The sequence below is a fragment of the Ixodes scapularis genome, unplaced genomic scaffold (genome assembly GCF_016920785.2).
Source record: "Ixodes scapularis isolate PalLabHiFi unplaced genomic scaffold, ASM1692078v2 PGA_scaffold1__304_contigs__length_218370807, whole genome shotgun sequence".
In the NCBI taxonomy this organism is placed as follows: domain Eukaryota; kingdom Metazoa; phylum Arthropoda; class Arachnida; order Ixodida; family Ixodidae; genus Ixodes; species Ixodes scapularis.
The window spans coordinates 20,228,371-20,254,566 of NW_024609846.1; the positions used below are offsets into that span (position 1 = coordinate 20,228,371).

General features: G+C 46.1%; 1 protein-coding gene across 1 annotated transcript in view; it reads right to left on the minus strand.

Moving 5' to 3' along the window:
• Positions 1–486: 486 nt before the first annotated feature.
• LOC115322542 (plasma kallikrein-like) overlaps positions 487–26,196 on the minus strand; it is a 38,458-nt gene continuing 12,748 nt past the window's right edge. Inside the window, exons 2-7 of the mRNA XM_040205684.1 lie at positions 15,327–15,507; positions 10,732–10,861; positions 7,825–7,960; positions 4,370–4,483; positions 2,096–2,289; positions 487–708 (exon numbers count right to left, since the gene is read on the minus strand). Coding sequence (XP_040061618.1) covers positions 487–708; positions 2,096–2,289; positions 4,370–4,483; positions 7,825–7,960; positions 10,732–10,861; positions 15,327–15,507 — 977 coding nt within the window. The remainder of the gene's footprint in view (positions 709–2,095; positions 2,290–4,369; positions 4,484–7,824; positions 7,961–10,731; positions 10,862–15,326; positions 15,508–26,196) is intronic.

Here is a 26,196-nt window from a genome sequence, read left to right on the forward strand (position 1 = left end):
AAGAAGGCTGGTGTCGGCTGAACAGCCGCCTTGCACCGTCCCGGCCAGGTTTTAGGACGGCCAGGGGTCAAGCAGGAGCCAGAGGGCCACCATGTCGCGGGAAGTCAGGAACAACGTGAAAGCAGCCCGCCTTAGGCCAGCCAAATCAGTACTCAATGCCACTCCGTCGTCGTCGTGGTCGATCATCATTACTTTCAGGGTTGAGGTGCGTCCGACCTTGGCTAGCTTTGCCGCTTTGAGCCTCATGCAGAAGAAACATATTTCTGCTGTTTGTTGCTATTCTAATCAGTTTGGTATTGAGTCTGTGCTCAATATGTGGACGGACACACTGGGTAACTAGATGTAAATAAGCAGTTTTGTTTCGTCTGCAACACTGCAAACATCTGTGCGACACAAGTGACTTGTTCCGAAGCTTACACATATGATCTCAGTATTTGTTTTAATAATATAGAGATCTCAAAGGTTTTTAGATTTTTCTAAAATATATTAAATATAGATGAAGGACTCTGTATTGTTGGCTGCCTTGCATGTACAATTACTAAGATTTTGAACGCACGGAAGAATGAAGTTGTCCATAAAGGCCTTAATTCTAACGAAGTACATCGGGAGATTGGTGACGTTGCATGGCATCTCGGTAGCGGTTATTAGTCCCATCAAGGTCCAGCGGCCATCTGCTGTCTTGTACACCAACGGGCCTCCACTGTCGCCCTGTTTAAGAAATGAAAGGCGAATAGAATAAATTGAAGAGTTAAATAACGGAAATCCACGCAAAAGCTAATTTTCGTTCGCTCACGCTTAAGAGATAGCGCAATGTGGGGCAGCCATTACGGTAGTTTGACGCCCTCCATTTTTGTGTCGAAGAAACCTGTGGCTTGTATTCACTAATCAATGTACTCTCATTGAAAGGTACCTGGAATGCACCGTGTCTGCGCGGCAAGACACGTTTAATTCGAGTTGTAACTCAAAATGTACGTTAACGACATTAACGAATATTTGATTGGTGGCACGAGTTTAATTTACAATTCCCAATATTACTGAAAGCAGTATTGACAAACCAGTATAAACACCAAAAGGCTGACGGATATGGTTATTGTTGTCTGTCTTGTTTGACTAACACTTTTCTGTCTGCTACTCTTGAGTCTTTAGAAGTTCTAACAATCAGTTCTAAAATTACCAACAAAATGCCGTGCTCACCGCTAAGAGCACTGCATGGAAGAGCTACGCTGGGGGTCTTAAAGAAAGCTTGAGTACACCTTGACTCCTCTTTGTCGGGGCTTGTTTCTATACCAAGTTCATTTCTCAACGGGCAGTGTAGTGGAATCAACGTGCTCGCTTTACCAGTTATACGTCTATTTCTAGCGCCACGAGAGCAGAGTCAGATGATGAGAGGGAGGCGACTGATTGACCCGGCGAGCGCGCAGCTCCCGTCGCACTGCCAGCTTAGGGGTGAACGGAGTATAGGGAGAATTCTGAACATTTGGGGTTTGTTTGTATCCCTAGATAATAGTCTTGGAGGCAGTCCATCAGCTCGAAATAAGTCAGAAAAAAAAAACAACGAAAAAACAGTCAAGTGACTTCAGATCCAAAAAAGAAACATATCTAGGAAAGATGTTGTTTTAGGGATGAAGGCGCAGAATGACTGTGGGGAGGAGCTTCAGTTGTTTCGCCCCCAGCGCGAGCTTCCGATATTAGACGACGCTTTGACGTCTCGTGCACCTCAAGGGCGCGTGCGCTGCCGAAGCACAGTTGAAGGCGCTGGGAGTTTGCTGGCGAACGGGCGTTCTGAAGACACTCGCTATCATTCTCATTCTGTCAGTGAGCACAATCGACAGCGTTCTTGATTGCTGACGCTAGAAAAGGTTGCATTCTGAATTTTTTTCAGTATTCATATTACCGGGACTGGCTGCCCATGTGTTCCTTGGGCCGCCAGATGTTGTTAGGGACGTTGAGCGCATGCGAACACCTACATTAAATATTTGTTTTGACTGCAGATGTTTTGAAATGCCTTCGAAAAGACGATCGCTATATTTAGTTTTAAGACTTGCCTTATTTTAACGTAATGGTGCATATCTTACTAAGAAATGGTTATCCTCACCGAGCATACAGATCCAAAGTCGTGCATAGCGCAAACAATGTTTCCATCAAGTGACGAGTCGTTATACAGCTTATCGCATTCCTCATTTGGGATTAACCGAACCCGGGCTTCTTGGAGCATATCAGGAATTTTATTTTTTGCCGGGTACACTGGTGTCGCAGCAGGGTCATAGTAGTCGTAATACTCGGTTGTGTCTGAAATTTAAAATCAGATGGAGGCTGAGGGATTAAGCTGACCATGAAACATTTTTTCGCAATTCTAGCTGAGTTTGGAAACCGTGAAAAATTTTCTAAATGAGCTCTATCTTGCGAGATTGGTCTTCACCATTTATGTTGAATTTTAAGAAAAATTAAAGAACGCAAGGACGTTTGCTACTGCGAGATTGACTTTAGTATATCTGTATTTTCTCTCCAGGTAAAATTGCTTAACGTTTGTGGTATGAAGGAATCTCAAATATATTATTTCCCTGGAGAAGGGAAGCAAGTAGTACAATGGACAACCCCAAATTTTCAATGGAGCTCAGTGACCTGTACGCGACTCGAAAATCCGCCTGGTCATGGTTAGTAGAGCGCTCCACTGGAAATAGAGACGTCCCTGGTTCTATACCAGGACCAGGAGGATTCTTGAAGTAGCGCAAGAGTCACTCAGCTGTGTTTGGAGATTTGTGTTTTTCCTATTTTCCCCTTCGCAGGGATTCTTAGTGTTATTCTTGTTCAGCTCGTTTGCACCTTTTCACTAATCGCATTATTACCAAAAGGAATCCTGTTAGTTATGAATAAGAATATAGTTTTTGAACGTCGCTAAAAGTAGGGTATTTGGATTTAAACCCCTAAAATTTAAATGGTGAGATCATGAGAGTTCGAAGGCTGGAACATCTTTCGCAACGCGGTTAGGGCGAGTTTCACCATTAGAACCCTGATTTTGAGTTTTCAAATGAAGTTTGTTCTAGTGAGCTATACTGTAAGTATTATATGGCTACAGGTAGTGTATCCCTATATTTACGGTCTTTTTTTACCGTGGAGGGTATCACGGAATCATGCTCTCAAGGGCACTAGAATGCCCGTATAGAATGAGAGGAATACCTAGTGAGGGTAAAGTTATTTTTGTACTAGATATTTGGAGCAATTCTGCCCCAGAAGCATTGAACCAAATGGATACGTAAACCTAAGCAATTTGACGCTTTTATAGCAAGCCAATACCGCAGCAACATTCTTAATGGGGAACTGACACCCCAAAGGTCGTATTTTTTTGCTCTTGAAAACGATGCAAGTTGTAGTACTAGAAACGCCAAAAAAAAAAAAGATACCATAACCCCCCCAAAAAAAAAAAATTTCCTACAAGCGAGCGCGCCTTCTTTTTGGCGCCCTCCTCTCCCTCGTCTCACCTTCTCGTATCTTTTTATTTGTGGCGCCAACAAGATAAAATTTGAAAGATTTGTAAGCGAAATTTCTTAAATATCTAATAGGCATTCGTAAGACATGTTTTTTTTTTTTTTTTTAACGCAATTGTGAACGCACTACGGCCCTTGTTTTGGAAATACCGAAAATCGGAGTCTGAAGTAACGTCGCCTCCTGGCTTTGTATCATCCCTCAGTAAGCATGGCGGTGCTGGCGGCGCACGGCATATATGGGAATGAGGGTGATCGGTGAGTCGGGGAATGGGACGAAGTTCTCTTCTTTAAATGCACGATGAGCTCGCATACTTCGAAAAGGAAATCGTCAAGCGGTCACAACAACTGCGTTCGATATCTGTTTTACCGTAGTTTCGGTGGTAACTCCGCCGGGGCAGCCATTCACGCAGAACCGGCGCGACGTGGCGCCTCACGTCGCTGACAAAGTCCACTGCGCGTCCTCTTCGACCTCGCACCGCTTCAAAGTACATGAGATCGGTAAAAGGGCCCTAAAATAACTTCAAATTCGAATGTGACGCGTCGTCTGCTCACAGCAGCAGGCGGCGGGCACGAAGAAGAGAGTTTGATCGCGGAACGCGGGCGAACACGACACTTCAGGACGGGATGGTTTGGAGGCGTGAAAGAAACTTGAGTTGCAGGACAATTCAATCTTTGACGTCACTGCACTAGCGCGGATCGCGTGGGAAGCTCAAATTCGGCTTTGGAAAAAAGCTTGTTTACTCCACAAAAACTGAGTTCCCAAGTTTCGAAGTTTGAGGATAATGTCCAGGCATCGTTTTCAATCGGTTCGGATTAGAAAGAAAATCTTATTGTGACCTGTTAGCGCCCCTTTAAGCACATCTGAGTGCGTCGGTATACCCCACCTTCATTTACTTCTTGGGATTTTTTCTGGGAGCCGAAGTTTCCTCTCATCAAAGCTTCTTTGGCATGAGACCCGTCCATATTTTCAGACAAGGACTGGTTATTCCATATGACCGCTGCAAAAAGGAGTAGGAAAAAAAGAGATATTTATTAATGCAGCTGGATTCTGTAGGTGCTAGCATTTAAGAGTGCATCAACATCGTTAAATGATTACAACAAATTGTTGCGAGTGGAGTCCCAGGTAATATGCATATATAATCAAAGACTATATTGTTAATATAATTCATCAAAGCATTGGAAAATCAGTGTGTCGTGGACGTACGCGGAGCGAAGGCGATTCAATTGTTGTTTGGCACCAATCGTCACAATTGCCCTTTGGAGGTTTGATACACACGGTGAGGACGTTAGAATACACGTTATAACCACAATATATTTAGACGTTATGTAAACCAATACGAATACTTTTTAGAACAGTTTTTGCAGATTTGGGTCTTGCATCGAGGCGTTGCGCAGTATTGAGTTACACGAAGAAAAGTCAGTGAGACCAGCAAGCCAGAGTTCAGTTTTGTTGCGAATTTAATGCGTTCGGATCACCACTACACTTCATAATGCCATGCCGATTTTACCCGTTAGCAAAGGACACCTAAAATAGGTTTTCTTTGCCTTTTCATTTTTTTATAAAAGGCGATAAATTTTACTCCATTTACGAGTATGCCGAATTAATTATCCCAAAACAACTGCCTTGGGCCTTCTGAAGAAATACGGTATTTTTCTTTATGTGCTATATGAATAAGTGAACCATAAATTACTTTGACAGGAATTTAGCAGCCTCAACTTTGATTTACTGCCAAAACCTTTGATTTTGTTTTTTGATACTATAATCAATGTAGCTGGCGCTGACGTTGTTGATATTTACTATACAAATATCTGTTATCTGGTATCATTCCTAAAATGTGCTTTCATGAGGTAGTCTCTTACGAACTTTCCCGTTCCGAACCGTCACTCTCATACAGAACTGCAAGTAAGCTTCCGTGATGACAAGAAAACACGTTTAAAAAAAGCATATTGCAAGAGAAAAAGGAAAACAAAGTGTTAATGGTTTATGTAACATTTCGAACATTTTCTTAGGAGCGAGTACTAAATTGTGATTTTTTTTTACGATGAACCGCTGATTTCAAAACCGTAGGAAAATTAGTGTAGGTGCTGCAAAACCGCACATTGAATTTCTAATGTTTTAAAAAGTCCCTTCAAAGCAATAAAATAGTAAAAATGCAGATTTTAGATATGCTATGAAATTATAATTTGATAGACTCTTGGGGGAAGCGTAACAGTGTACTGGAAAAGCGCTTTTAGTAATACCTGACAAGTTTAATATCCTGTTTTACCACAAATAAAAAGCAGTGTCGAAATTTCGTGCGATAAACTAACTCTAACTTTTAGTTAGGTTTCACCTAATTCGTTTTTAAACTGGTATACAGCAGCGCCCAAAGGAATTATCACCGGAAACCTAACGAATTATTCCAAATCATTGACGCTATGCTACTGTGTATCCGATTTCACTCTTGAACTGTTGTTGGACAGAAGAATCATATGAAACATCAATTACGTAGAATGTTTTCATTTTTAACTTCGCTGTCTTGATCAGACATTTGCGAATTAATGTATGACTATACTCCGTCTCATCGTACGATGGACTAAAGCCCAGTGCAACCAGGCCGCTGGGTCCAATAAGGAACCCGATAAAGTCGCGTGATTTGTTTGCTGACTGTGTACGCTTGCTACTACTGAAGACTACTGAAGGGACTAAATATCATCTGTATGCGATGCGACTAAGAGAACCCACGATAAGAACCAGTATCGGTTAAGAAATGAAGAATGTGTCAGATTGAGTGTTCGACAAGGGAGTGTGCGCAGGGACTACGTGTGGACGGGGGATACGGGTCCAGGTGCGTTCACAAAGATTGGATTGGATTGACTCTTCTCCAAACTGTTGACCTGTTTGCGAAATATGGCATGAATGTTTATGAGACTAAATACCGTGTACCTTTCCTTCACCAATATAAGATAGCGCCCGTTCAAAAAAAAAACATTTTCGAAAAATTAGTGTTTTCGTACTCTACGTATCGAAAGTTCTCTCGCGCACTCTTTTGAAATTCGGATGCGCCCTACCCTGAGGTAGTGCTCCCCCCATTGGCCTTCGCCTAGTTAATCACAGGGTGGGACGAAGTATAGTGCCAAACCTACTCTTTTCGATTTTTGTTTTGTTTGAGTATATGTTATATATCAGTATTAACCAATGGCAGATTTGACAGAAATACCCTGGCCTAATTGAAATGTAATCATGCTCTCGTGGTAGCAGTATGCCAAAAAAAAAGTCGTGGAGGTTTTTTGAGCACTTTGTAAATCCTAGGTATGTTCCTCTAGAAATATTTTCAGTGGAATATACGTTAAAGGAATACACTTGTTCACCTAACGCTACAAGTTGAATATTTATAAATTAAGGGCAAAGGAATGGAAAGTGTTATCTCGTAAACTGCACATGTTAACAGGTCCAAACCCCCACCGCCGTTTTCCTGTTATTACTTCATGTGAGTATACGATTAAGGTCACCTTGTGTAATGGTGTTTTCCAAATAAATTTCAATATTTCGGCAAACCATACAGTCATCAGTATACGGCCGGAAGATGAAAAATACATCATTTGCAAGTTCAGTAATAAGGATTAAAAACTAGAGGCCCTAAAAAGAAAGGTTTTGTTTTTCCAAGAGGAAAACGGCGACGCCACGAAATAGCAGAGGTGGCATCAACTCTTTGTGATTTCTTTCCGTTAACTAAAACTACCGTAAAGTTCCAAGAGAACGCACGCCCCCGAGTGGGCATCCCATTTTTCTGGCTAATATTTTGTAACATAAAAATTCCGAAACATCGCCCACCCCCCGATTCCTGTCGGACGTCACGCGATACCTGAGAGGAATCGTACCAACCGCGGAATCGGCTGTACCGGCAGGTCTGACAAATGTGACAGGCAAAGTTGCAGAGGGTTACCGCGTGTTTATGGCACCATAAAAATGACACCTGCTGCGTCCGCAACCCGCGGTATCCTTTCCCGTGGCACAGGAGTTCGTAATAAATTCCCGCGTGTTTATCGCATCGTTAAACGCGAATTTGCCGTGTCCGCGATCTGCAGTATCAGTTCCCGCGTCACTTGGTTTGTAGCCGTTGACAGGGTGTTTAACATTAATTCTTTATAAAGTTTCGCTGTGGCATCCCCAAAGATAGCCCACCCCATCTTTTTCACCATTTAATTCTTCATTTTGAGTGGTCGTTCTTTGGGAACGTTACGGTACACGCAAGCAGCTTGACACGATATGGGCAGACAGAAACCTCTAAAATATTCGTTGTTTTTAATATTATTAGCCTTAGGTGTTTTGAATGACAACCTTATTAGTTGCTCTTACGTTCAGTGTATCCCCATCCAGCAACGTACATGGGAACCTCACAATCTGGATTGTTATCGATGTCGGGCAGGCAAACTGGTTTAATGGTTTGTGAACGTTCTACAGGTCTTTTCAGTGTTATGATGGCAATGTCAGTCTAAAAAAAGAAAGGTACAAGTGGTTTGATATAATTCTAAATTGAATGAGAACAATATTACATACTTTCAGATTAGTATATTTCGATATATAAAAATTAAATTTAATTATCAGCCCTGTGCATGAAGAGATCGGCGACATTTCGAATAATAAACGTTTTACTTGGGCTATTCTGGAGAGGGATAAAACTTCAATATTTTGAATCTTTTCCAGAATTCTTTTATAGCCCCAGGGATAAAAAAACCGTATGCGGTTTATTAAAGAAGCATAATTTTATTAATTAGTTTGTGCTCTATTGATTCGAATTCCACGAGATGATGCAGAAGTAGAGGATGAAACAAGAACAAAACACGTACGTACTTTTTAGTGTCGTCGATTAGACAGCTACCAAGCACTATTTGAGCGATAGAGAAGTGTGAAGTAGGAAACAAGGTTTTACAGAAAATATTGAAACAACCATTGCACATTGTACTTCGCAGATTTTTCCACATGAAGGCAATATATTTCTGTACGTACACGCATGATATTACTTTCAGCTTTACTCCAGATTGCCTCTCACTTTGCAAGCTTCGAAAACAAAATAAATTATTTACGTTCGGCAACAAGCCGTGGTGCGCTAAGCACCGTTCTTTCCGGACGACACGAATTCTCGCTAGTAAATAAGTTGGTGATGTTGAGTTTGGCAACCCTAGAGAATTGTTGCCAAACCCTTTTCGAAACGCCTTTTGACAGTATAATTGTTTGATCATTATTGTTGATTAGTAAATGGATGGATTAATGGATGGGTTATTCTAACAAGATCTCAACTCACATAATTAAATAAGTTTCAATTGTCTTTTTTGTCAAGCATTCCAGCATATTATTGTCCTTATAAAAATGTTTTCATAATATTTGCACAAAGAATTAGATAGTAATATTAACTTTTTATTACACCGGAAGGCTGCTGGCTTTCATTGGAACGCGCGATATTCTCAAAGGGTAACGGACGCAGTAAAACTTTGGTGGTAAAGGCGTGGTGGTCTACGCAAGGCCCGTTCACACCCTTGCGTTTTTCTGCAACCAAGGGCGTTGTGTAGACTTGCGCTCTCTTGTGACAAGACAACAAGCTGCCTGGTACTCAGGGGCCATCTGTGAGATAGCTTGAAACTGCATTTTACTAGTGTGAAGGTTTTGCAATATTTGCGATATTAATTGTATGCTCTATAGACAAGAAATAGTCCTTCACAACATTGTTAAACGTATGTTAAGCTCAGGCTGAAAAAAGATGTACAAGTAAAGGAAATGTGCGAACATTTTAAACGATCCAGGGTTCCCCCATTGAGGACGTCACAGGTCAGTGTGTTCTTTTATCACAAGCGAGCACAATTGGGTGTACAGTGTTGTTTAACACACTTTATTGCAGGCAAACGCAAGTTGGAAAACCAGCCTATAGAATCTGCGCAGCGTTACCTGAATTTAGAAACTGCTTCAATAGGTCATACGAATCTCAAAACATAGCCCTAAAGCTGCCGTAAAACCAACGGGAATTCCTCTCTATGCTTCCAGAAGATCTTCCAGAAACCCTAGATTTGAGAGAGGGAAGAACTTGAAGCATGCATAGCGCTTCCGGTTTAGTGGCGGCCAATTCTTGCGCGGGTTGGCTGCACGTCGGCGTTTTCGCGTCAAGAGCAAGATCGCGGGCGGAAAGGAGTAATTTCTTGCAGTTGACCAACGCTTTCGTTAAATTCTTGCACATTAATTGTGCAGTTAAACTTAACTCATAATACAAATTACGTAATACCGATTCACCAGTTTGAAGCGCTCTTCAAACTGGTGAATACACGAAAGCTTCATGAATACACGAAAAGCTTCATGAAACCGGTGTCGCCGTGGGGCGGTTAATTCCCTACCACCCGAAGGGGGTAAAAATATTGGCGGCAGGTGGTACTTAGAATAAAGGCTTACAGCGCCACCTGGCTAATGCAGGTCGCTCATAAAACTGGCAACGTCGCCTTTTGCAGCATAGATATAAGAGGTTTTATTATCTGAACCACCAAACTCGCTTAAGCATTGCTTCTCGAAATGAAGCATTCGAATGTTCATAGAGGCTTCAATTCTTCTGCTCTAGCCTTCTGAACATTTTTTGAGCTGTTAGATAACTGGCATTTTTAGTCTTCTCTTTAGCGGTAACACCAAAAAAGCATTTCATAATACCGTATTTACTCGAATAATAGGCGCACTATTTATGGACAAAGACCTTGCGTCTACTGTCCCACAGAAAACATATACAGCCTATCACTGCATTGCGCATAAATAACACAGCGAATAACCAGATCGATAGCACGATTCTCTATACAAATGCAATCTTCACAGATCGCATCTCCGCACGAAGACGCTATCTCTGTCCTGTAAACAGCTTGAGTCATGCTATCGATCGCGGTGATTGGCGATCTGCGTGCTCTGCGGAAAAACCAACTCTCCTGTTTTGTTCATAAACAATGCGGCTCTTGCTCGAGTAACTACGGTAATATATACTATCAGCGCTTTGACTTTCCCGAAAGTGCATAATGTATCTAGCGTTGACGAGAAATAATGTATGATTTCGACAAATGTATAGTATGTGCTGCCAGAGCAGGTCATATCGATAGTTTTTTTTAAGTTTTGTTTTGTTTTTATAACAATTAGTAATTGAGTAGCTCAGTTAATTTAATTAAGTTTGATTACTATTAAATTTTATTCACAACATCTTGGTAAGGTAAGAATTTTTATGAGAGCGTTCATGCGGCCACTTGCCTCGAATTTGCCCTTTACAAATTGAGAGTACATGCAGATGGTTTCAATTTCTTCCTTCAGTTCTTCTTTCTCTGCTTGCTGCCTGGAATAGCTCCCGAGCAAAACTGTAAATGATTTCTTGGGTGTATGGCTGTAATTTGATTATACATAGTATTAATATTTCTGTGCTTACCTTTGACTGTAAAGGAACGTCATATGAACACTACTTGAGACCTACACTCTAAAAAAAGTATGTGCGTCTACTTTCACGCACAGCACTCGGAAAGCCAAGCACCGTAACTTACGGAGGCAGCTCAGCGAATGGCGATGTAGAAACACATGTTCAGACCAAAAAACGCAGTCTGAGTTGTGGCATTAAGCAATGCAAAACGTCACGCTTGCATTGCCTAATGTCACAACTCAAACTGCGTTTTTTGGTCTAAGCATATGTTTCTGCATCGTCATTCGCTGAGCTGCCTCCGTAAGTTGCGCTGATTGGTTCTCCGAGTGTTGTGCGTGAAAGTAGACGCACATACATTTTCAGAGTGATAGTGCTTCCTCCTGAATGAATTTATTCACTAAAGAAAGCTGATCAGTACAAAAGTTTGGAAAAGACTCCATTGTACTCCGCCGAAAGATTTACGCGTTTCGTGTGACGTCACTGTCTAGGGCGCACATGTGTTGCTCGTCTCAGCCACTGGGGGGCAGGACCGCGGGTGCAAAGATGCGCTCCGATGACGCGTTCAAACTGAGCGGTTTTTCAGAGCGCCGTAAAATGCTCTCCCTGCAGCTGCTTTGTGTATTTCTAAAAAAATAGTTGTTTTAGTGGTTTCGGATGATGCTTGGCAATTTTCCCAGTTGAGCCACTTGTTTGTTCTCACTAAAACATTAATGAATGCATCTTAGTTAATTATCTCGCTAATTAGTACGTTTTCGCAACTCTTAACGTCCGCTAAGGACGGTAGTTCGTTCCTTCAAAGAGTTCTTTTTCTTTAAATTTCGAATAGTCTATACTTAGGGATTTTTGATATATAATGAAGAGCGGTTCCCGCTCGAGACGTCGTAATAAACTTCGTATTAGTAACTTCGACACTACGCATCTTAGACTTTTTCTCAGCCACTGGGGAGCAGGATCGCGGGCGCAGAGATGCGTTCCGATAGGAAATCCAAACCTAGAATAGTGTCCAAATCGAGCATTTTTACGGAAGGCCGTAATATATTGCCCCTGCGTTACACCCTTCTAAAAAGAGTCGATTGAGTAGTTTTCGATGTCGCTGAACACGTTTCTAATTAAAAAAATGTGTCCTATTTTTATATTATTAAACGCTAATTTTCAATCTTTAATTAATTAGTTGGCTGATTATTACGATTCGCCTCCTAGACTATGTCAGCTTGGTGGTATAACTCACCTGCACAAACCGCATTAGTGTAATTTTCACAGCATTTTTTAAACTATTCTGTTGAGTTAATATATATATATATATATATATATATATATATATATATATATATATATATATATATGAGGACACGGAGCACGACGACCGCAGCGATGCGATCGACCAGATAATAGAGAGTTTTAGTAATACGTATAGGGGCAAACGCAAACCCCCTACGTTAGCGTTAACGTTGGGTCGACGGAACGTTACGGAGCGCGTCGAATACGCACTTTTAGTATTGCGGAAGAAGAACGCATACGTAAAGACTTGTACCGCCATCTAGATGTGCCCCTGTAAACTGCTTCAAACAATCCAAGGCGGGTATTCGGTGAAGCCAATCCAAAGCCCTGATTCTCCTCCCTTTGTTACGGAAGTGCGTGCTTCCGTGTGCCTGTTGTGTACGTGTTTTGTCTTTTTTATTTTTTTTTTGTACCGACCGCATGGTAAACATTTTTTTGGGGTTTGACGGCGTCGTCAGCGTTCTTGGCTATCGACACCCATCTTTGTGGGTGCTCGAAAGGTTCGTCGCGTTGACTTCTTGAAAAGGTTGATGTCATCTTCAATGGTAAAGCGAACCCGTACAATGCGCGTAGCACCTCCGCTGGTTTGCCTCACCGCCGTCATTTTTCAAACTGGACTAGTCTCGCGGTCTCCCCTACGCGACGAGAGCAACGAGATGGCACGCAGGGGACCGCTACGTACGTTCGCAGAAATCGATAGCGAGCGTACGTACGCAAGGCTCTTCGCAGTACGTGCGTATGGCGCATGCGCAGTGTGGAGGACGAAACGTTAACGTTAACGTATGGGGTCTGCGTTTGCTCCTATACGTATTACTAAAACTCTCTAATGTTCTGCTAGCGCGCGCCCGAGTAACCTCAGGCAACAGCGGTTCCGCCGTCCATACGGCGCAACCAAGGAAGAAAGAAAGGGAGACAATTTGTCTCGTTCCTATGGCACCTGGGCGCGCGTTCATCCCGCTCAGACATAGATCCTCTATAAACCTTTCCGAAAAACGTTCCTAGGCCGTCGCCATGTTGCTGATGCTCATGCGGCTGGTGCGACTCTCGCGCCCTCTATCAGCTAGAAATGTTCTGCCGCTTTTTGGACTGTGAAACCACGCTCAGCCTGATTCTCTACCTATGTTTTACGGTTTTGCATTCGACGTTTTCCCGCCCCTCTTGAAAGTTTCTACTTAGTTTTTTTTATGCGTGCTGCGTACCCTTTTTGTGTTATCTTTCACTGTGACAAATAGGGCAAAAAAAAAAAACACAACAATTTGTTTGCTTTGTATGTTCATACAACCTTGATGATAGACGCCTCAACGGGTGATTTGTCTGTTAGCTGTCGATGATAAATTTAGCCAGTGCGGTGCAACCGCTAACCGGGTGGTTCTAACGTACATCACGCAGTAGTGATTCCACGAGCGTGTTCCGGTACGGAACTCATCCACATCGAAACGAGCGGGGGCGGTGGGGATCGAAACCAGGAGGCTCCCAGCGCAAGCTTTCGCTCCACGCTCCGAGCTGGGACGCGTTAGCCCACTCGGCCACTGATTAAAGCTACCATTAGCTTTAAGTAGCAGCATATCGAATAGCCATCTGGTGGTGCCGCATGCAACCAAGACGAGGAGAGGGTTTTATCTTGTAGCTGCGGCGCGCGCGGCATCCATGCCTTATAGATATGTTTCACGCGGACCACGCATACCCGTGACAGGAAATATCAGAAAAACCGGTTTGGTTACAATGACTGCAGAGGCAAAAGGATCTACAGAAAAGGCAAGAATGAATCAAATACATACTCATCGCTACCAGAATTCGCACCCACACATCTTCGGCCGCCTCCGTGTGCACTACCGCCGGATTCATGAATCGGGTTCCGACGTGTATCGACTGAGGAGCGTCCCCCACGTTTCCTACCACAATAGCCTCTTTTCAAAAGTTCTGCCAACAACATTGGCGGTCGCCATTGCTGGGACCCGAAGCGCGTGATTGGATCCGAGTGCTCGCCGAACGATGACGCAGCCTTCGTGTCCAATAAACGCACAGGGTATGTGAGCGAAGAATGGCGGACAGGCGATGGCGCGGACTTTGGAAAAGGGTCTATTACGATATGCTTGCGTTCTTCGTAGTGTTTGGTGGTGTTGTAGGGGAGCATGAGGAAATGAATAAACACTGTTTTTCTTCGCCCGGAAAGCGCCTTGTTAATGCATTTTTAAACATATTTAAACGATCGCGTTTTAAACAACTCGTCCCATGTCCGATACCGTGCTTTCCGAACTAGTCCGCGGAATATATACATTAAAAAATTTAAGCTTTATGGGGGTCGGACTATCTCCAGATGTGTACAATACAAGGATTAATTTTTGTTTTTTAAAGATCGTTCATTATGACGAGACATGACGGATTTTGTGAATGACGGAGTCGGTTAATGATGGTTTATACATAATACGAGCTTCTTTTTGAACTAACAAAGCAGGCATTTTTTAAGGCGTGCTGTTAGGAGAGCTGTTTTTTTACGTATACTAGGCAATATACACTCAAACGCCAAGGACAAGGACAAGCAAAAGACGTAGAGGAGAAGCGCTGTACTAACAATTCAAGCTTAACTCAAAACTGACGTTTAACTCAGAACTGATATTTAACTCACAACTGACTTTAACTCATAACTGATGTTTAGGGCTGAATCGCATGTAACCCATTTAGCGATCGACGATACTAGCGACGGCGATAGCGACGAGATTCAGCGACGAGCGACGAAGATTTCTCACTGTCTTTCGTCGCGTCGCTCGGTTTCTAGATTGCTAGAAAAAGTCGCTCATAACCTTGGTCACTTGCTCCCGTTGCTTCCTTGCGGTTTGCCTCGTCGCTCGAGCGACCGAGCAGCAGCAAAGCGGGTCGCCGTCGTTTGTCTCGCCTCTCAACAATTCGCTTACATGCTGTTTATACTTTATACTCGCAACTGACGTCATCTACTATGTACGAGGTGCGAACTATGAGCCGTGTGCACACCACGGTCCTGAAAATACGGCAGTACTTTCAAGGGAAGTGTCACTGGCATTTTGTTTTTCTTGAATTTCGTAAAACATTTGATTATTGTTGATATAAAGAAATTATTTTAGACTGCTTTGGGATTTATTCAATGAGAACCTTACATAATAATATATCTAAAATTGCTTACGTCAGACAGTGAGCATTTGTCAACACATGTCGGGAGCTTATCAGGGCTCCACCGCAGCGGTGTCCGCTTGCATCTAAAATTTCAACCATCCATGGCCAAGCTCCAGGAGTCGCGTTTGTGCCGTTCAAAATACGTTCACTTATCACCGAGTCTGGCGTTGTTGTAACAAGTCCACAATTCTCTGAACGAAACGGATTTGAAACGTTTTATTGGTAATGGTTACGTGGAATTTGTAGGAGGTAATGCTTTATTGAGAGAAAATAGCCGAGGGACGCATTTAATTGAGATCCGGGATATAAGAAAGAGAGCTAGCAGAGTGGTTTTTAGATGAAAGTGTTCGACTTTTCATGGTTAACTATAATTAGTAGCACGAAGTACTTACTTTGAATTGTAGCGTCAGAACATAGACGAGATGCTGTCAGTACGCTGTGGCTACAATGATTAGCCAAAACCTTAGTACATGAACAGAATAGAAAGCAAGTGATGTATTCACATTTTTAACCAGAGCAGGGAAACAGGACGGGACAACACTCTTCCCACTCCCCTGTTTTAAAATGTCAGTTTTTAAACATCTCGGCTGCACTCTTGCTTTAACTTTATTAGGTGAAGTGTAGAACTCTAATGTCTTTGCAAACAAATTTGAATGACCAGGCAAACGTTTCCTCGCAACTGTTCACCCCAACTTCACCCCATTAAACGTTTATTAATTCCTGTTTATTTATTGCTATTTTGGTCCCCAATCGTATTATTCTGGTGGAGGTGCGGGGTACCGTTGGGGTCCCTGCAGCGTACCCCTTCGAGGGCACGCAGGGCAAGTCCGACAGCAAGCCCAGGACGACCCAACGAAGACACTACCAAGATCCGATGAAGTCGGCCAACACCTCCACCAGAATGTCACGGGTGGTGACAAAAAAAAAAAGAAATAAACAGGCATAAATAAACGGTTAATGGGGCGAACTTGTGAACCAAACAAAAAGGGAGTAGACGATAACAACAGAGCGTCGCGGGCATCGAAGTCGGCGTAGCAGCGGGATCGAACGCTGGGCGAGACTGACCCCGGCCCGCCACGCGGAGCACCTTTTGTATCGGTGTGGGTTTTTGGAACATTCGGCCTAGAACGTTCGGCGCCTAGAACATTCGTAACACGATAAGACGAGAAAGTTCTCGAAGATACGAGAACGACAAGTAGAAAGAACAAATAAAAGAACTTTCCGCTACCTGGACTGAAACCCAGATCTTACACGCGACAGTTGAGCGCGGTAACCATTCGGCCACGCACGTTCTCGCTCAACTACTCGCGTGGCATTGTCTAATGTCTTGCCTGTGTAAATGGGAATATTTCTAAACACACGCTGATTGCAGCGGCCGCTTCGACGGAATTCAGTGAACACAGAGTTATGTGAGCATATGCAGCAAGCCGAGGGAGGAGATGATTCTGCTAAAATATAGTAATCAATAAATTTTGTTGGAGCGGCTAGTTACCTCAGACTATGCGTTTCAAAGCCAGTCTATGAGTGACTGAATGGAAAGCGCCGAATAAACACGGATGAAGAAGGGGACAGAGATGAAGCGCACTCTCAACTGAAGGATTATTGAAAGAAACGTTGACTATTAATACCGTCTATCTGGGTGTTGGCTCAAAAAGAAAAAACTTTATCTGTTAGGTTTAGTGACGGCGCACTAATACACAAACTCTCCTCTTGCTCTCTTATGCGGAATGCCTCGTGTATTTTTCGCGCTCTTATGTGAGTGTATCTTCCCAGAACTGTTGTTTTTTTCAATTCCGGGCCAGATGGGCGCCTCTTACAGTGCACCGCAAGGTTGCCCGATGGCGACTGTTTCACTGAACAGGCATGTTCCCGGGCCCTCTCATTTATGCAACGCCCCGTTTGGCCCACACACGATTTCCAGCAACTCATTGGTATGTTATACAGCACTGACGTTGCACACTCCACATAGTTCTTAGCGTGTTTCTTTTGACACACTTTACCCTCTCCATTTTCGTTGTTTATTTTTGAACATAGATGAGACAGCTTGTATGGCGCTGAAACCACCACTTGTACTTTAAAATGAGCCGCCCCTTTTTTAGATTGTGAGATAGATTGTGAACGTTAGAAACCACCGCCAGTCTTGTTAGTTGTCTAAAAGAAATGTGATCGTCATCTTTTTTCTTCATCTTGGAAAAAAGGTTATCCGCTACTTCCCCCAAAAAGCGATCGGGGTACCCTGGGCGTTTTAGACGATGCATCTGCGTGAGGAAGCTTTCATCCGCGACATGGTGGCATGATTTTGCCAGCGAGGCCCTCATTAGGCACGATGCTGTTTCCCTTCTAACGAGTTTGGATTGCGCAGAATTGAACGGCAGAACCCCTTTCTTAGTTCGCAGCTCATATTTCCAACAAACATGGTCACCTACGAAGTTGAAGCCCAAATCCAAAAAACTGCAGCCTTCCCTTCGTCATTGTTTTATGGGTGAACGTCAATCCATGTGAATTCAAGTTAAAACAATCCAGCACATTGTTGATTAAGTCCATGCTAACAATAACGGACTTCGGGGCAAGCACCAAAAAGTCATCCACATGCCGACAGATTGTGAATTCCCCCAAATATTCGATATCCTTACGTATTCCCTTATCACATTCAACATTCCGCCAAACATGTATCGCAGAGCACTGGGGCGACACGGGAGCCGATACATATGCCTCGCTTTTGAACGTAAACACCATCCCCAAAGGACAAAAAGGTTGAGTTAACGTAGCATTGTAGGAACTCTAAAAAAGGCACCACACTTACTCCGCTCCACTTTCTGAAGTTTATTTCATCGCTTTCTTCAATTCACTTTTTTACCGTTTGGAAAGGCTTGTCATGCGAGATGGAATAGAAGAGGTCTTCCACGTCAATAGAAAACGCTCCGCCGTAGGACTGGTCGCACTTCGGGAAACATTCTATGACAGCCTCCGAGTTTCGGAACAGGAATGGGTCACTCAATTCAATGCCAGCCATATGCCTACTAAGGAAGCCCCCCTCCACCCACAAACACAAACTTCATTTTACTACACATTCCTTTCCGTTACGATCGCTCTAAACGGGCAGTTTACATTGTGGCCCTTGACACTAAAGAACACAGGGGTTCTTTCCTTCAATTCTTCGCAATCCATACTCGTCAAAAATGGAACAGCATCGTGCCTCATGAGAGACTCGCTGTCAAAATCATGCCACCATGTCGCGGATGAAAGCTTCCTCACGCAGGTAAATCATCTAAAAAGCAGAGGGAATCCCGATCGCTTCTTGGGAGAAGTAGGGGGTAACCTCGTTTTCAAGATGAAGAAAAAAGATGTCGATCATATTCCTTCCAGACAACTAATAAGACCGGCGGTGATTCCTTATATTCACAATCTATCTCATAATCTAAAAAAGTGGCGGCTAATTTTCAAGTACCAGTGGTGGTTTCAGCGCCATCCAAGCTGTCTTATGTATGTTAAAAAATAAACAACGAAAAGGGAGAAGGTAAAGTTTGTCAAAAGAAACACGCTAAGCAATACGTGGAGTGCACAACGTCAGTGGTATATAACATTCCAATGAGTTCCGGGAAATCGTATGTGGGCCAAACGTGGCGTTGCAGAAATGAGAGAGCCAGGGAACATGCCTGGTCAGTGAAACAGTCCCCGTCGGGCAATCTTGCGGTACATTGTGATAAGTGCCCATGTGGCCCGGAATTGGAAAAAAAACAGTTTTGGGCAGATACGCTAACAAAACAGCGCGAGAAATACATGAGGCATTCCGTATAAGAGAGCAAGCGGAAAGTTTGTGCATTACTGCGCCGTCACTGCACTTAACAGTTAACGAGTTTTTCATTTTGAGCCAACAGCCAGATAGACGGTACTAATAGTGAATGTTTGTTTCAATAAACCTACAGTTGAGAGTGCGCTTCGTCTCTGTCCCCTTCTTCGTCCTTTTTTATTCGGCGCTTTCCATTCAGTGATGTACCAACACGCCCATTTATATATTCTGCTACAGTGTATGAGCTATATTTAAAGTAGACCGCTTTTTTCCTGCTTTCAGAAACTGAGCTTTGGAAACTCTGAGGGCTCTGTAGCGAGTGCTATTCTTAGTCACTGATATTCTGCATAGATCACTAAAACATTGCAGCTGATGATAACCATTTTTGTAAAAAAAAAAAAAAGACGCGAAGAACATAATTATATATTAATCCCTCGCATTACCTCGTGACATTTCTGGTAGAGGTGCGGGGCACCGAAACCCGTGAAGGACGCCCCTCTGAGGCCTCGCCGCGCAAGCCGACTTCCGGGCTCAAGAAGAACGTTCGTGCAAACTACAGAGTCCTGAGCAAGCAGCCACACCAAAGGTCAACCCGCCAAAAATTTGACTTCAACAGATTCGTGAACTTATTACAGAAGAATAAGTCGACGAAGCCATCAGCCCACTGGGCCTGCAAACGAAGACTCCCGCTGTTGCCTACCGCGTCGTTTACATGCCCATCCCCCCTCGTGCGCCGACGCCCCCCGTACGCCGACGCCCCTCGCACGCCAACGCCCCTTGTACTCCGACTCCCTTCCACTTCAACCTCTACGAAGACATCAAGGACTGGATCAACCAGTACGAGCGAGTGGCCCGGCATAATGCGTGGACGCCTGAGCAATGCCTGCAGAACGTCTAGTTTACCATATAGGGCACGGTGCAACACTGGATTGAGAATTACGAAACCTAGATTACGTCACGGTGCCAGGTGAAAGAAGAGCTCCAACGGGCGTTCCTCAGTCAGCAGCGATGGGAGAGCGCCGAGGACCTCCTTCGAACGAGGGCACAAGGCCCCAACGAAAGCGTCACCAGCTTCGTTCGAGATGGCATGCGATTGAGCGCACGTGCCAACCGAAAAGCCACCGACAACAAGAATCTGCGTGTCCTGATGTGCGGGGTGAGGGACGACATCTTTTGAAGGCCTCGTCCAGAAACCCAACGAAAACAGTCGTAGCTTTTGTCACGAAGCAATGAACACAGAGCGCGCCCTCCAAGCACGCGCCTCCTACTACTCAACGACATTCAGGCGTCATTGCCTCCACGCTGCTTAGCGACGACATCGGTGCCAGTATCAGGGGCATCCGTGAGGTTATCCAGGACGTCGTCCGGAACGAGCTTCAAAGGTTGCTGCCTGCGGCCAGTTCTCCGCCATCCCTCTCCATCGTTTAAGCTTTTCGCGAAGAAATTGACCGGTCGCTCCAACCATAGGTTCCCGTCACCATGGGGGCGTAAGGGAAGCCGAAGTTGACCTACGCCGCAGTGACCCGACGACCGCCGCCTGCTCCCCGTTAAAACCAGGCGCCATCTCAACGGGACAATCCAACGCCGCAGTAACCTCGACGCCAAAAACAAGTCCAGCACGTCCGACCAGAGCAGCCCTCGCCGTGAAAAACCGACGTGTGCGAACGGCCGACCGACGCCCCATTCGTTGCCATTGCGTAAAAGCCGACGGCGTTACGGAAGATGCCCCTACCGCTAGCTGGGTCTGTGAGGGTTTGCGCACAGTGACCTTCGACCACGCTAGAGGGAGAGACCTCGGGACATCGACAACTACCTACGCCGCTTGACATTTCTTAAGCTGTCTCTTCGCCGAATATGTCGCTCGCCTTCACCGCGAAGCCCTGCATCGCCTTTTCTTAGGTCCCGCCGGGAAAGCCTGTGAACTATGCCTCGCCGGGGAAGCTACTCGCGGCAACCCCTTGAGATGGAGTTGCCAAAGACGTCCGGCAGTAAGATCATCAATGAAAGTCGGATGGTCTTTACTCTAGGGACGACAAGCATCGAAACGACGATTCTGCAAAGGTGCCCAACAACCTCACCGTTGCTATCGACGGCAACGACGCGTCGGCAGTCGTGAACACCGGAGCAGATTACACAGGTGTCAGCGGGGAGCTGCCCCGTCGCCTTCGGAGAGTCACGATACCGTGGGTCGGCAGGTAAATACGCACCGCCGGAGGACGCTTCATCACTCCAGTTGGGAGGTGCACTGCTAGCGTCAAAATTTATGAAAACCTGTCCAGTCAAGTTCGTCATCCTTCAGGACTGTGCGAGAGACGTATTTCTTGCCGTAGATTTCTTGTGTGAGCACGGTGCCGTGATTGACCTTGCAGCAAACGAGTTGAAGCTGTGAAAGCCCGTCAACGTATGGCGGGATTTAAAACCACGCCAGCCGCCCACTGAATCATTGCGGACCACGTGAACCGGGTGCCGCGGTCGAGTGCTTTTGTACCCGTCGTGACCGATGCTGTCGACTGCGGAAAACTTCTTTTGCAGGAGACGTTTAACAGCTTCTCGGCCAAAGAATAGCCGTTGCAAGGGGCGTAACAGAGCTGCAGGATGAACGCAGTGCAGTCCTCGTGACGTACGTCCGAAAGAATGCATAGCACTTCACGAAATGTGCCGTTGTAGGACGCGTCGACAATCTCCGGAACGTCGCCGAAATCGCCGCGATCTCCAATGAGCCCTCGCCATCTCATCCGTGCAGTGCACCGCCGCCGCAGTTCGATGTTAATCTCAAGCTCAGTGCCACGGAACGACGATAGCTCAGAGACCTCCTTGCCGAATTCAGCGACTGCTCTGTGATTGAGTCGAAAGTGGGCCGAACACTTGCGAAGCAGCATCGTTACAAACGACGATGCGCTCCTTGTGCATCGGCCACTGTACCGGGTCTCCATAAAGGGAAGAGAGGCTGTTCATGAACAGCCTCTCTTCCCTTTATGGAGAGAGTACAAGAGATGCTCAACGAGGACATCATGCTGCCTTCAAGCAGCCCGTAGGCCTCACCAGCCGTACTCGTGAAAAAGAAGGACGGAACGATTAGATTTTGCGTAGAATACAGGTGGCTCAACGCGGTGACGAAGAAGGACGTTTATCCGCTCCGCCACATCGACGACCCACTTGACCGGCTGTGCCACTCCTGATACTTTTCGTCGATGGACCTGAAGAGTGGCTACTGGCAGATGGAATTCGACGAACGGGACCGAGAGAAGACTGCCTTCATCACGCCCGATAGACTCTGCGAGTTCAAGGTGATGCCCTTCCGACTGTGCACGGCGCCAGCAACCTTTCAACGTGTGATGGACACCGTGCTGGCAGACATAAAAGGCGAGAGTTCTCTCTTTTACCGCGTCGACGTCGTGGAATTCTCGGTTAACTTCCACGAGCACTTCCGGCGCTTTCGAGCCATTCTTCAAGAAATCAGGACCGCCGGACTGCCCCTGAACCCGACGAAGTGCCGGTTTGCCTACGGCGAACTGAAGTTTCTAGGCCAGGTTATGAGCAACGAAGGTGTTTGCCTAACCCTGAGTAGACTCGCGCAATGGTGGCATCTCCACTTCCCACCAACAAAAAGGCCGTCCGAAGATTCCTGGGACCTTGCGCGTTCTACTGGCGGTTCGTTCGGGATTTCGCCAAGCTTTCTGCACCACTCACGCACCTCAGAAACGACGGCGTGAACTCCGAATAGGGAGAAGAGCAACAACGGGCATTTGCCGAGCTAAAGGAGCGACAGCAGACGCCACCGATTCTTGGCCACTTCGTGCAATCGTTCAAAACAAAAGTTTACACGATCGCCAGCAATTAAGGACTCGGCGCAGTACTGGTACAACGACAAGAGGGTACCGAGAGCGTGATCGTCCTCACTGGACGGACGTTGTGGATCGTCCAGGGAGGCAGACGCCACCAACGAAAAAGCCGTCCAAAGATTCCTGGGACCTTGCGCGTTCTACTGGCGGTTCGTTCGGGATTTCGCCAAGCGTTCTGCACCAATCACGCACCTCAGAAACGACGGCGTGAACTTCGAATAGGGAGAAGAGCAACAACGGGCATTAGCCGACCTAAAGGAACGACTGCAGACGCCACCGATTCTTGGCCACTTCGTGCAATCGTTCAAAAGAAAAGTCCACACGATCGCCAGCAATGAAGTGCTCGGCGTAGTACTGGTACAACGACAAGAGGGTACCGAGAGCGCGATCGTCCTCACTGGACGGACGTTGTCGATCGCGGAGCGAAATTACTTGACGACTGAGAATGAATGCCTGGCCGGCGTCTGGGCCCTCATAAAATTCCGCCCCCACTTATACGGGAGTCCTTTTGGAGTGGTCACCATCCACCACTCGCTATGCTGGTTAGTGAGCCTGAAGGATGTATCGGAACACCTCGCTCGATGAGGCCTACGACTGCAAGAGTACGACGGGACCATGGTCTACATGTAAGGGGAAAACAAAGCGACGCCGACTGCCTTCCACAGCCCCCGTCGAGTAAGCTACGGTCTGTGCCAAAGACGACGATGACGAGGATCGCTTTCTTGACGTAGTGAGCGTTAGCGGCATGGCAGCGCTCCATTGGGACAATCCTGTACCTCGCGCACTGATCGATCATTGGAAGAAACGAGGCGAACAATTGTCCGAGCCTTTTCACGTGCCCTACCAACATTTGTCGACTTGAAAGTTATTCTTACAAAGCGAACTTCGAGGAGAGTAACTCGACGTAACCCCTACACGTCTTCGCGAAGAAATCTTCCGACCCTGCCACAATGACCAGACATCTGGTCACCTTGGCTACAGCAGGACTCTCGCAAGTATACGAGAGAGTACTTTCGGCTAAAGCTCCCAATGACTGCCCGCCTCTACGCACTATCGTGCCACGAGTACCTGCTACGGAAGAAACCGCCGTCAAAGCCGGCAACCGTGCTGCAGCCGATCGCGCCCCCGACTACACCGTTCTAGCAGATTGGAAGCGATACACTTGGATCTTTTGCACCGTCGCGGCAGCGAAACTGTTGGATAATCGTGGCAACTCAATATCCTATCCGGCACGACGAGGCGAATGCACTCCTGTCGGGAACCGTTTTGAAAGAAGCCAAGTTCTTCGTTGAGTCTATAGTCCACCGACACGGCGCTTCCCAATTAATGATTACAGATTGAGGCTCGTGGTTCATGGCGCAACTGGCGCATGGGATACGCCGCCTGGGCCACATCGACCACCGCCTAATCACGGCATGACAGCCGCAGACCAACGGCTCACGGAGCGACTAATCAATACCATCGCCGACATGATCTTGATATACGCGTACGTGGAACGCAAGACATGGGATAAGGTGTTGCAACCTTTTCATTTTGTGCACGGCAGGAAGGTGACGACGATTCTCGACGCCAAGCTGCCCTGCGACCCGACGGGCGACGGTACCGACGACGCCCAGCTGGTCACCCAACGGGCAGAAGGGGTACGCCAGCTAGCCTGCTATCGGATAAAGGACCAACAACGTGTGGACGCTGGCTGGTACAACCTTCGTCACCACGACGTGGAGTTCCCGCCCAGAGACAGGATGTGAGTGTGGACGCCCATTCGCCACCGCCGCCTCTGCGAGAAAATTAAAACGCTACTTCGGTCTCAAAAAAAATCGTTTGCCGCATTGGGGACTTGAACTATGAAGTGCTTTCCGACGGAACCCGACCTTCAGGACGCCACCAGCCACGACCCAGAGTGGTCCAAGTTGTCCAACTCAAGCCGTTCTACGCGCGTTAGGCCTGTGACGCTGCATTTTTATTTCATCTCGCCGTAGATAAAAGCCGCGTGGGGTCCAGGGAGTGTGATCGCGGCTCAGGTCAGATCCGTGGAAAGTTGCTTTGTCTGGTGGAAATTGTACCGATTTGTAGAAATATTGTTTACGACCACCTGTTGGAAGTCACATGCATCATCTGGAGAACTATGTTACTACTGTAAGTGGACTCTTGAACATTTTACGGTCATGTTTGTGTCGACCAGGTGTCCCGCCTAGGTAATCCTAATGCTAGCGGTAAACGAACACGGCGGCTCGTCGACGGCCGAAGCCCCCGGTACTCGCTTTGGAACCCCGCAGTGGAGGCACGATGACCATGGATGTTACTGTAGAGGGTGCCGAAATTACACCCGAAGAATTGAGAACCGCGGATTGGTCACGAAAGTGGGAACATATGTCAGAGAGCTGCAGAACCACGCGAGTGGCAAACGGCGAGGAAGCCAAAATGGCGAAGCGAGGGCAGGTCATGGAGCCGATTTCGGGGGTGCGAGAAGATGGCGGGGGAAGTGAACGCCGGGTATAAGAAGCTGAGGAGAAGATCGCGGAGCGTTCAATTGCGCCGCATCTCCCGCGATTACCGGCGAACGACTGCAAAATAATTATTCGGCCGAAGAACGGGCTGGCGCTCGCAAAAGTTCCGATTGCCAGGCTGAGTCTGGCGGTGCGCATGGCAGCGCAAATTCCGTTGCTTAAGGGTCAAGGAGAGGACGCGCTGGTTGTTAGCGATAAGAAAGGCACCCTGATTTTCAGCACCACGGACATGGGGGGCTGGAAGATTAAGTCTATCAAGATCGACGACGACGACTACGAAATCACGGCGTACCTCGCGCCTCACGAGGACAACGGGCGGGATGGGGCACCCGGCATCGACCCGAAATTGACAATAGCGGAACTTACGGAGGCCTTTGGACACCCGAAGAACCCACCAATACTTGGCGTTCAAAAGCTGGGCAACTCCAGTTCGGCAATCGTAACCTTGAAACACGAGACAGTGTCGATGTGGATGTAGTGCTACGGTATACCTCTGAAGCGCGTGCTCTGCAGTAAACACTATGAGATGTGCTACCGATGTTGCGAGTTAGGACACAGAGGAGGCGTATGTGTCAGCGCCCAAGTTAATTGTCGGGGATGCGAAATTGCAGCCCCACCGTGGATCACGTATGCGAGCCCAAGTGTAAGTTGTGCGGTAAAGGTAATTTGACAACAGACCGGAAATGCAAAGAAGCTTTCAGTACCCGTTATGCGATAGAAAGGAGGCAATGGGAAGCCAAG